This window comes from Paramormyrops kingsleyae, chromosome 2, assembly GCF_048594095.1.
Source record: "Paramormyrops kingsleyae isolate MSU_618 chromosome 2, PKINGS_0.4, whole genome shotgun sequence".
Classification (NCBI taxonomy): domain Eukaryota; kingdom Metazoa; phylum Chordata; class Actinopteri; order Osteoglossiformes; family Mormyridae; genus Paramormyrops; species Paramormyrops kingsleyae.
Genome location: NC_132798.1, coordinates 36,647,460 through 36,660,311, shown reverse-complemented (window position 1 = coordinate 36,660,311; position 12,852 = coordinate 36,647,460). Strand labels below are relative to the sequence as shown.

Sequence of the window (12,852 nt, the reverse complement as noted above, 5' to 3'; positions counted from 1 at the left end):
TGAAACGGTACACCACCCAGTACTATACAGAAGTGATTAATGTTCATTTATACTAAAAACTTTTCTTGAAAAAAGCATGTTTGCTATGAGTTGCTGTATTTTACATACTTTATTCCATCCATTTTCTGAGTACCTGCTTATTGTGGGGGGTCTGGAGCCTATCCTGGAGGCTACAGGCGCAAGGCAGGGAACAACCCAGAATGGATCGGCAACATATCACAGGGCACACTCACACATGCATAGCTACATACAATTACCCAGAGGAAACTCCACAACAACACAGGGAGAACATGTAAACTCCACACATATGCAATGCAGGAGGCGACTCAAACCAATGTCCCAGAGGTGTGCGGCAATAATTAAGGTTATTATTCTAATGCTACAAGCAGTGTTAAATTCGCATTGTGTAGAACGTGAACAAAAAGTTGTCCATGGAGGAACTAGGTGTATCTAGGGGGGAATGGAGGATGTGGGAACAGGCAAGGTTTCAAAGAAAAGGGGGTTTTTTGGATTACAAAACAAAACAGAAAATAAACAGCATTACGATGGATCCAAACAAGGGGCTACAGAGGATGGCAGGGAATGACGCGTCACTCTCGCTCGCTCGCACGCACGCTCAAGGTAGCAGCGTTGATGGAGCTGGGGACGGTTGAACTGGGAAGCAATTAAATACAAGACTAACTAGGGAGCAAACAGGAGGCAGCTGGGAGTGATTAATACAAGGGCAGAAACGAGAGGTAAGACTAAACGCACAGCAGGCGTGGCTTGTTAAAACCAAGCCAGGGAGGAGACAAGAGGATTAAGCAGACATCTTAATCTGCTACAGCGCCGCATAGCACCCCCAAAATATATTTTTTATGACAATTTTTAATTTTACATTTCTATTGCGTGGATACTATGTTTGACCAATTAAGAAATAAACATTTATAAATGGGAAAAGATAACGTCACCTAAAAAAATGAGCTGATCAGCCAATGGGCGGAGAGCGTATTTAACGTTTGACCTTATGTACTTTTTTACGTTCTGTGTGAAAGAGACAGCGTGCCAGTAACCTAATATAACAGAATTGTGAGCGCAGTTTTTCTTGTCTGCATCGTATAAAAAAACTACCTGAGGAATAGCAGTGAGGACTGTCGAACCAGCAACCTGGCACTTTTGGCGATTAACCATCAAATAACAAGAGCTCTGGATAGTAAAAAAAATCATTGGGTGCGTTCGACTTGGGCTTAGATCTGTCTGTAGTTGACGTGACGTGGAGCGAGATCTGCCGGCGGCTCCAGGGGTGGAGTATAAACTGACTGCAGCCAAGTCGGACAACTTCTACTCCTCGTAGTCTGCGAGATCTGACTGCAATGGCCACACTACCAGAAGGGTGTAGATAAATTTATACAAATATCACCTGCATGCACATGACTTCTTTTTCAATAACCAACTGCTGATCCAAACTGTTAGCAGTGGAAAAAAATAAACTATTGTGTATAGTGGCCCTGTGTAAAAAGATAGCTGCCAGGAAAAAGATCAAATACACGTATTTCAAGGATTCAAAGTTTTTATTGTCATGTACAGAGTACAATGCAATTGTGATTTTTGTGGGATGGAAACAGAATCTACTATTAATTTCTTTTTTAAATGCATCTAGGCCAATCTTACCCGCAAAAGGCCGGTGTGTATGCAGGTTTTTGGGATAACCTGTAGGTCAGCTGTTCAAACCCAGGTGTGAGGACTCTTCAGCCAATCAATCCTCTAATTAGTAATCTAATTAGAGAGTTGCAGCGAAAACCCGCATACACAGCGGCCCTTTGCGGATAAGATTGGCCATCCCTGATCTATACAATAATGTTTTGGATAGATTGATCTAATTTTATTAGCAGAAAAATTGGAAGTAAAGTGACAATTGAAATGTTTGACGTTTTTATTTATTTTAAAAATGAGGTGTTAAGAGCAGACATTATTTATGTGATTCAGTTATTTATTGCATATGGAAAATTCCACATTCATAAGAAAAAAGATCTAAACTTTTTCCATTTTTTTAATGAAATTAAGCAGTATGGCACAATTTTAGTTAAGTGTAAAAACAAAAAAGTCGTCAAAACTTGTAAAATTGTGGAAGAATTTGTTTTTCTTGGGTATTTTTTTCTCTCTCTTCTCATCCCTGTCTTCGTTACTGTTTTATGTATTGCATGACAGTTCCTTTGTTGATATGTTGTAATATTGTTCATTATTAAAAAAAAAATCGGACAAAAAAATCTAACCATGATGCATTGCGTCAGGACCAGAATGCATTGCTTTAAGTCAGCACTGTAAGCGGCTGCTTGAAATCGAACGTGCCCATTGATGCTTTTTCACTAAACCACAACAGCAGGCGCATTGTGCTGTTATGAAGACATCTAATAGTAAGTGAAAGATTTTCCAATCTCTAGCTCATTTTGAGTTTAATTATTTGGGACTTGAGACTGTTTTAAGTCTAGAATGGAATACTGCTGATTCCTGGTGACTCGTTTCAAATACTTTTCCCGCTGCTATGTTAATGATTCACTGTGCTTCCGTTTCTGTTTGTATTGAGCAAGTAGATTTTTGTGTGGTTTCATTGTCAGAGATCGTTTGTAGGTTTGTTGTTCATGCCTACCATGACGTGTAAGCATACATGTGTGTATACGTGTTGTAATAAAAAACGTCGATAACACATCACCAGGAAACGTAAATTTCACAGCACCCTAAAAGGCCAAGCTACCCCGTAACGCCAGCAGTGGAAATTCTCTGGAGCCGCCCCTGTTTAGGCAGGACATGATGCTAGGCTTACCCCAGTAAGGTTTGGAACCAGATAAAGTCGACACTTGTAGAGCATTTTTTAATTTATTTATTGAAACTTGTTTGAAATATTTTGCTTGTAGAAAGTTAAGTTCATTAAAGAAGCATTAAAAATGTTGATTCTCCTAATTATTGTTATACTAAAAAAAAAAATCAGAATTGGCCACTAATCGGGATCAGCCAAGGAAAATGCATGCTTCCCTGGTGTTTGTATTTCCCATCTTTCCCGTGCATGACCTTAAGGGGCTGTAAGAGGTGATGTCAGCATGCAAGAAATATTTAAAGGGTGTTTGAAGTAAGATGAATGATGGGCTTAATATTACCATCGAACTGCATGTGGCCACTGAATGTTTGGACATTTCTTTACTTGGCTGTATCATGATTCTGTTCAATTTGTGTCTCTAGCTGGTTTCAGTTTGAGTTCAGGTCTGTTGTTTGCTTGTCTACTTGTGCTCCCTGAGGCCATATTTTATAGTTTTTTTGACCATTAACATTTTCACCATGACTAAGTCGTCTTTTGTAGTTTATATTTTTTGGGTCTTTATATCATGTTTTTGGCTTTTGTTTATGGGTGATTCCATCAAATGGGTTCCATTTGCATGTCATGATTCATATTTTCAACGCCAAATCCAATGACACACATTTAGCTATTCAATATGTGCATTGGTCAATTTCAGGCAACTTATTTTATTTTTTAGATGGTTTTTAAATTGGACGATGGTTGCATTTTCCTCAGTCCTGTTACCCAAACCTTATGCAATTGTTTAAATATCATTTGAAAATCATGCCAACTAGCTCTTTTGCATTCCCCTCAAACGGTGTGTATTTAAAAAAAATAGTTACATGTTCAAAAGAAATTCATGGTTAAGAAAAATCTTAAACTTGCATGTAAACTTTTCTGAAAAAAAAATCCATTTAATTTTTTTTTATGGAATCCTAATCTCCGTGTTATCAATAAATCATCATGTGATTTATTAAACCATTTCATACATGATGAATCATAACTGAGATAAATGCTCTAACATTATTTAAAAGCAGTAACAAGTATGAGTACAGAGCAAATAGAAATGTGTGAGAAAGAAACAAAAAGTTGTCAAGAGACTTAAATTTTAAGTTTCCAGCTTTTTACTGCTACAGACTTGACCTTGTGGTTTGTCTTTGAATGGGTCCGCCTAGTCTTCCTCCATTTTTTTCTTCTGTCTGAACTTTTTACTCTAGTTTCATTTATTGTCTTTTTTTCTACCTGATGCTAGGTCCTGCCTGTATTTCTGACTTTTTCTGTCTAGGTATTTCTCCCTCCACTCTGGATCAGCATCATGTCGCTGTGCTGCTTCTCTGCAGCACTAGTGATGGGTTGGCTCCCTGAAAATAATTTTTCACATTGTAAAATTGATTTTTAATGCCAACACCTTCAGTAAATTGGTTATTATATCCAGTCTTTTCACTCATGCTGTTTTTCAGTCCTGTTACTCTTTAAGTCTGGGGTGGCCAATCTTATCCACAAAGGGCTGGTGTGTATGTGGGTTTTCGCCGCAGCTCCCTAATTAGATTACTAATTAGAGGACTGATTGACTGAAAAGTCCTCACACCTGGCAGCTGACCTAAAGGTTATCCCAGAAACCTGCATACACGCTGGCCCTTTGCGGATAAGATTGGCCACCGCTGCTTTAAGTGAATAACAAGATTGAAAGTAACAGGACTGAGGTTTAGCATACGATTTTGCAAATTTGTGAACTGTAGCCACATGTCATCAAAGCTAATGGTATGGTAACATTGAGCACATTCAAGTGACTTTCCAAAATATATTTTTTTGTAATAAATAATTATAATCAAAGTAATGATTTGAGTAATGGGTCTGAGGTGTTGGGATTGACCGCCTCAGACATACAGCTCTGGAAAAAACTGAGACCATTCTACACTCACCTAAAGGATTGTTAGGAACACCATACTAATACAGTGTTTGACCCCCTTTCGCCTTCAGAACTGCCTTAATTCTACGTGGCATTGATTCAACAAGGTGCTGAAAGCATTCTTTAGATATGTTGGCCCATATTGATAGGATAGCATCTTGCAGTTGATGGAGATTTGTGGGATGCACATCCAGGGCACGAAGCTCCCGTTCCACCACATCCCAAAGATGCTCTATTGGGTTGAGATCTGGTGACTGTGGGGGCCATTTTAGTACAGTGAACTCATTGTCATGTTCAAGAAACCAATTTGAAATGATTCGAGCTTTGTGACATGGTGCATTATCCTGCTGGAAGTAGCCATCAGAGGATGGGTACATGGTGGTCATAAAGGGATGGACATGGTCAGAAACAATGCTCAGGTAGGCCGTGGCATTTAAACGATGCCCAATTGGCACTAAGGGGCCTAAAGTGTGCCAAGAAAACATCCCCCACACCATTACACCACCACCACCAGCCTGCACAGTGGTAACAAGGCATGATGGATCCACGTTCTCATTCTGTTTACGCCAAATTCTGACTACCATTTGAATGTCTCAACAGAAATCGAGACTCATCAGACCAGGCAACATTTTTCCAGTCTTCAACTGTCCAATTTTGGTGAGCTCGTGCAAATTGTAGCCTCTTTTTCCTATTTGTAGTGGAGATGAGTGGTACCCGGTGGGGTCTTCTGCTGTTGTAGCCCATCCGCCTCAAGGTTATGCGTGTTATGGCTTCACAAATGCTTTGCTGCATACCTCGGTTGTAACGAGTGGTTATTTCAGTCAAAGTTGCTCTTCTATCAGCTTGAATCAGCCGACCCATTCTCCTCTGACCTCTAGCATCAACAAGGCATTTTCGCCCACAGTGACTGCCGCATACTGGATGTTTTTCCCTTTGCACACCATTCTTTGTAAACCCTAGAAATGGTTGTGCGTGAAAATCCTAGTAACTGAGCAGATTGTGAAATACTCAGACCGGCCCGTCTGGCACCAACAACCATGCCACGCTCAAAATTGCTTAAATCAGCTTTCTTTCCCATTCTGACATTCAGTTTGGAGTTCAGGAGATTGTCTTGACCAGGACCACACCCCTAAATGCATTGAAGCAACTGCCATGTGATTGGTTGATTAGATAATTGCATTAATGAGAAATTGAACAGGTGTTCCTAATAATCCTTTAGGTGAGTGTATATTTAAAGAAAATCTGCATTTTTAAATCCTGGTTTAATCTCTGTCCTTCTGGCAGAACGCTACACTGAGAGGCAGGCTCAGAGTTTCTAAGGCAGCAGTACACGAGAACAAGGTGAAGCAGGAGACACTAGCAATTACCAAAAAACAGCCAGGCAGAGGGCAGAAGCAACTTCCTAATGCCAGAGATGACCGTGAACTTATCTGGCAGTGCCTCATAAATCGGAGGATGACCTCAAGTGACCTTCAAAAAGAATGGGAAATGTTAAGTGGTGTGAAGTGCAGTTCATAATAGGGCTGGGCGATAAAACGATTATGATATGTATCGCGATAGACACGTGATCGATATCAATAAAAATGTGTTCGATAAAACGTTCGATATTTTTTATTCTTCGTCGGAAGAAAACAGAGGTTGCGAAGCTAGTTTGGATCCGAACAGGTGTTCCGGGCAATTCAGTTTCCCTATGTTTCCCCTGTCTATCGGGAAATAATGTTTCCCCTAATATTAAATCAAAGAGGTATGTGAAATGTCTGAAAATCACTCAAGTACATTATTACATGTGAATACTGTATTGTTATTAGTACCAAGGCCCAGAGTTGCTGTATACCTGTTTTAACAGGGGGGAACCAAATATCCTGGATGTCAGGAAATAATGTTTCTCCTAATATTTAGGCAAATATGTCTGAAAATCACTCAGGTACAGTATTACATGCGAATACAGTAGTTCGTCACGCATAATATAGTCTTATAAGAAATACTATACCGTTTTCATCAAGAAATATCTCTATCCAGCGAATTAAATACTTTCATTTATTATCAGTAAAAACAAAAAACATGTGATGTTTTAAAATATGTGGCTTGTTTACCTCAAGAGCTTCGTAAAAAGACATGAAAACAACAGCGAAACCGTGTACAAATCAGCGCGCGACAGGGGAAACATAGGGAAACTGAATTGCCCGGAACACCGGAAACGCAGCTGTCATAAATGGTCGTAGCACAGCAAAACAACTGCTTTATGGAAGTTCTGCCGGTTTTTTGTGAATCACTGTGACGGTCGCCTCGCCCTTCCCTAACGCCGCTCGCCCCCCGTCTCCTGAATATTAAGTTATAGGTCTGTATCCTTTCGGTTTGTATGTGTCATGTTGTCCGGTTTTTCGCGTATCCCGTGTTTCGTTTCGAGTCTGCCGTGTCTTTTGTTTCCCCTTCTCTCTTTCCTCTCTGTGTTTACGGCGCACTTCCGGGTTCCGGCTCCCTACGTATCGCGTCTTCCTCGTTAGTGTTTGCATGTGTGTCTTTTCCTAGCACAAAACCTGGACTGAAAATATACTTGAATAGTTCAACTTCAAGTATGATTAGAGTAAGAATAACTTGAAGTTACTTTTTCATATTTCTGCAGGTTTTATATTTCAAACAATGTTACTGTACTGTATCAGGTTTGTTTTTTTATATTACAGATGTACTGTATCTCAGTCTACGTCAGTTTTATTTATGTTTACAAAACACTGCACATATTTTAAAAACACTTTATTTTCCATGGTTGTTGACATGTTTAAAATAAAAATGTTTAAATGTAATATATTTTTCTCCTGGTCTTTATTTTAAATGGGTCATAAAAAATGTCAATAATTATCGATATCGACCGATATGAAACACTCATATCGTGATACAGTTTTCAGTCATATCGCCCAGCCCTAGTTCATAACAGTCTCCTAGAAACCGAACTGAAGACCCATAAAGCAAAGAAGAAGCTCTTCATTAATGAGAAGCAGGGAAGAGCCAGGCTGAAGTTTGCAAAAAAAAAAAAAAAAAGTATATTTTACACTGGCACATACCCATAAACTGAGTGAAAATTTGGCTGTGATCTTTTAATTTTTTCCAGAGCTGTATTTACGATATCATCAAAATGCAGAAAGTGAGGGAACTTTTGATATTCTTATGGTCTTCTGGTGACTGAAATGATGCAATTTCCTATTGAACATGCCACTTGTGGAATGTGCCAAATTTTTTAGGGGCAGAAATATTACAATGACAGGATTGAGTGAAAACCTGGGGACACTATTAAAATGTATATTTTAACTAGTATTGATTTACTATAAGGAAAATGTATTTAAAGCATAAATTGGAAATACTGGGGCACAACAATACAAAGAAAACGTAAGATTTTTGAAGGTTTTTACTCATTTTACATGATGAAGTATAGCATTAGTGAGCAGGGACAGGTGACATTTTCACATTTTCAGTGTTCCATGTAGTTTGTATTTACATCATGGGTCTTAAATTTGCAATGAGGACACTTTGCTTGATAATAAGAGGCATTGTTAAAAAAAATTTCTTTCATATTTATATGTATGATGTCGTGGGGACATAAATGGCACCGATTCGGTGGAATGGCCCTTGTGAGTCCCAAAAAATGACGTCACTCTGTTTTTCAATCCATTTATGTCTGTCTCTCTCTGTAGCTCGATAGCACAGTGAACCTGGATGAGCGGCGACTCATTCACTCTGCGATCCGAGACCTGCGGCAGAGGGAGATTGAGGAGATGGAGGCAGCACTGGCCAGCAAGCGCTTCCGGCCAGCTCACCAGCACCTGCACGACGACAAAGAGAACCAGCACAGGTGAGGTGTTCCCCAACAGTGGCCCATGCCCACACAAAGCTCTTACACGCTCACAAGCAGAAACACATAATTGTGCATGCACACACAGACCCACTAACTGCATGACTCAGACTCCTGATTTTTATGAACTTCCTGTTTGTAGTTCAAATTTATTTTGTTTGCATATATTTAGTTCTGCTAACAACACACACATCGGTGTGGTTCTGCATCCACAACAGCTGGATATGTGTATATATTAAGACCATTTGTATACACATGATTTATTGCATGACTTACTTTGTATGTGTTCATACATTTAAAAGCAGGTTAAAAGCAAACGTCCTAACACACGCATTCAAACAGGTGATTTGCATACAACATCTGCACATTCACTGCCATGTAAAAATATAATGGCCAAGCATGCTTGTCTCCTCAGAACACGTGAATGGTAATAACATCATCAGAGTGCTGGACAGGGCTGGTGAAAACACACCCGCACACACACACACACATATGTTTGTGAGGACTCTTCATTCATTCTTACCCTAATCTCAACTATGACAACCGTAACCCGTACCCAGCCCTAGCCACAACCATAAGTAACCAAACAAAGTAGAAGACTTGGCATGGTTAGTTTTTTTGCATTCACAGACTTTTATGAAATTGAGTTTCCCCTTGTTATGGGAACATTTTTCAGTCCTCGCATCAAAATATCAGGTCTTTATTACATTTGGTCCCTGCAATGTAGTATATAAATATATCTCCACACACACACACACACACACCCCTAGTTCAGAGGGCAGTGTGCTGGGGCATTCCACTCCAGCATTTCAGTTCTCATAGGACAAAAGGCATTAAACAAAAGAAGAGCAGCATAATTCCATAAATAAATCAAGTAATGATGATAGAAGGGCTCTTTTTCAGAAAAAAAGCAGGACAACTGCTAACTACATTTTGCTAGGAACAATGCTAATGCTAGTTAATGAAAAGCAAAAGCAGTTATCGCAATAAGCAGAGTGACGCTTCAATTCTGAGCAGCTGTCAGCTTTTCCATCTGCCTGAGCCATGTGGATGAACCTCTGTCAGTGTAGATAAGATGCTGTGTGTCCTAAAGACTAAACATGCAGACACAAATTAGAAAATGCAAACAGTTAAATGACTCACTGCAGCTGTACCTCCATTGGACTCAATCAGCTGTGTGTGTGTTAGAGGTGGGAAACTTCTTTTAAAAAGACATCTATGATTGAATTTCTTCAAATGATAGTTCTTATATTAATTCTAGAATTATGCTATAAGTCTAGTCCATCATCACACAGTAGCCTAAGCTCATTGTGTGCGACTGACTGTGAAAGGTGAAACCCCATTAGCCTACTACTATCCTAAGTGAGGAAAATGACGAGAAGACCACAATATATTATATAATAACCCATTTTATTTATTTAGCTATCCACAGCACAGAAATGCCAGCAGCAGCCGTCCAGACATTATACCACGTATATGCTGTCTTGATGGTGTTTTCAAAAATAACGCTATTCTGGAATTTTGAAAGTGGGGGCGAAAAAAAAAATTGAAGGTGAGATCCAAACAGCTACTAGACTGCTCTTTTCAGGTTTTTGGGAATTACTATATCATTATATTCATGCTATTTCACAAGTGTTTTTACTGGCTAGTTTCAGCCATTCTGGCTAGCTAAATCAATTAATGGAAGACTGCCGCTAGTGGCATATCCCATATTCTACATTAAATGATAAGGGCCATTAGGCAAAACAAAAATGAGGAAACGTGTGTTAGTTGACTGATACTAACTTGCATAAATCTTCAAACATTTTAAGAATTTTTCCATCAATTTTATATAAATATTTTTAACATTTTTATTTGAATAATAATGTTGGACCTCCTAGGCCTAATGTGTGCGCTCCACCCACACCCCTTTATTATGTAAAGTTCTATGAGTATTATTGTGGTTTAGCAACCTTGCAAACACTTGCTTCTGATAGCAATCCAATGTGCTGCTGCTTGAGAATGTGAAAAATCTCTCCTCAGTGCTCCTCATGCCCAGAAGCCTTGGAAATGTGGTGGAAAATGAGAGACGAGAATGGCAGATTGAGGTTAAATAGCTTTTTGGTGGGAAACTGAGGGGAAAGTACGGTGGATAGCACTCCTCCTCAAGCACTTTACTGAAGCAGTCACATTTTCCATCTCACTTTATGAAATTCTTTTCTTGGGAGCTAGCTACTGTTCCTGCCTTAGCCAAGAGAACCCATTGGGTGGTCCCCCTTCCTGTCACGCTCAGAGGCAGGAGAGTCGCGTTTGAAAAGCCCTATATGTGTGTGAGGGGTGGCACCCTCGATACCCTGAAATGTTCCAGGTATTATGCTGCAAGCACTTACGTTGGAATATGTGTAATACTGACACAGAACTATGTGTGATCAGGGCCGACACTCTGGATTTGCTGTCTGGGAAGCTGCAGGCCATCCAGGACATTGAAGAGCTCACCAAACTGGTGAGTTCGCAATTGCGGGAGCACATTTACACAAACAAAATGCTCATATCCAAACATACACACAAACATACAGTCTATGGACTCTGCAGGTACATAGACTCCCTCTTATATGTAGAATAACAGGTTTATACTAAGCAGTTATTTCTGAGCTTGCCCCTTTTTCTATACCGTGGCGTGCCACGTAATAAACAAGCAACAATACATTCCTCCAGACTTGTGTCATTTTTGATTTTTATCTTAACTTAAAGGTGGTTTGTCTGTCTTATATTGTCAGTTCAGTTGATTTGAACATGCCTCTGACCCTGTTCATGTGGACTTTCTCTGTCTGTCTGAATCTTTCTGTGTCTTCTTTTCTTTCCATCTGTGTGTCTCCCTTCATCTGCTTCACTGTCTGCACATCTATAGCTGCGTGGTGCCAGTGAATACGAGGAGAGGAAGCTGATCCGAGCGGCAATCCGCCAGCTGAGGGACAAGGAACTGCAGAGTAAGTCTCGCCACATCCCTTAAATTCTTCTTCTTAGTTGGTTTACCTCACGTGGCTATTTTTTAATGGAGTTCAGGGGGTTTACAGATGCAAGAGGAGCAGATGACTGACTAAAGCAAGCGGAAAGCTTTTGTAGAGGAAATCATTTCAGTGCTTCCTTCAGCCATAAAGTTGGTTAGAGAATGGGCTGATTACCTGGGCCTCTGAGTCTGTGTCCCTCTCTGCTTCTCTGCTTCAAAGACTTTGTGTTACTTTGAACCCCCTTTTCAATAGCTGTCGTATGATCAGGACTAAACCTTTTAGAGCAGTTATCAGACAAAGAGCCTTGTACCTGTGATGATCAGAACAGATAGTAGATTCCAACCATTCTTCTACACGGTCTGCTTCTTCACTCTGCTGTTCCAGGCTGCACTACCCTACACACTGTGTTTACTGTTCAGAGATTTACCTTAACCAACAAAGGTTATCCTAGAGAAAAGAGCCTCAAAACTGACTCTAGAGCATCTACTTTATCCTCTTCTACATTTTTCCTGAATCAGACTATGTAGGGAGGTTTGACCCTTATCACCCAACCTCAACATAAATCAGCTGTCAGACACATTTCACACTAATTTCCTTTCTCTCAGTCTTGCTAATGCTGACTCATTTGCCAGCTACAGTACAATATTGCTTCACATTGGATGATAAATATTTGGCAGTTGCCGAAGGGGTAGGAAAGTTAGTCATACTCTATCCATGTTTGATATCTTTCTCACAGGATTTCCTCCTGCCCCTGTGTCTGTCTGGACACAAGAGCTCTGAGTCAACCAGTATGTCTCATTTCAGCTCAGGGGGTTAGCAGGAACTCCTTGATGCTCAAGCAGAGTTCGCAGAATTGATGCCAATGTGTGTTTTTCCCAGGTGCCATGGAAAGAGTCAAAGGAACCAATCAACAGGCTAAGGCTGAATCTGGAGAGATGCACAGCAGCCTGGCCAGAGTGGTGAGCATGCAAGCAGACCGTCCACCCTCAAGCACACATGCATCCAGCAGAAGGGTAGCAGAGGAACACTGGACTGACAAAGATCAGTCTGGTTCTCAGGGGTCTCTTTATTGTACCATTAAGAAAGTTAATGTAATTTCCATCCAGCTTCCATAACCACTTCTTCGGCGTAAGGTTGTGGTGAGCTCAGGGCATTTCCTGTAAGGCACAGGGCACGAGAGGGAACAACCAGGACAGGATGCCAGCCCATGGCACACACATTTACACATGCACGGGGCAGGACCCCTAGAGGTATGAGGCTACATTGCTACCCAAGGTGCTACTGTTCCACCCCTTCTGAATTT

General features: G+C 40.3%; 1 protein-coding gene across 7 annotated transcripts in view; it reads left to right on the top strand.

Moving 5' to 3' along the window:
• The window catches only part of smtnb (smoothelin b), an 89,048-nt gene that overhangs the window by 37,353 nt on the left and 38,843 nt on the right, over positions 1-12,852 (top strand). For 6 of the 7 annotated variants that reach the window (XM_023796065.2, XM_023796062.2, XM_023796060.2 and 3 more), the window contains 4 exons: positions 8,405-8,562; positions 10,975-11,044; positions 11,450-11,528; positions 12,429-12,508. In XM_023796065.2, coding sequence (XP_023651833.1) covers positions 8,405-8,562; positions 10,975-11,044; positions 11,450-11,528; positions 12,429-12,508 — 387 coding nt within the window. Of the gene's footprint in view, positions 1-2,273; positions 2,394-8,404; positions 8,563-10,974; positions 11,045-11,449; positions 11,529-12,428; positions 12,509-12,852 lie in introns of those variants that run through there. The other variant, XM_023796067.2, reaches the window with a different exon arrangement.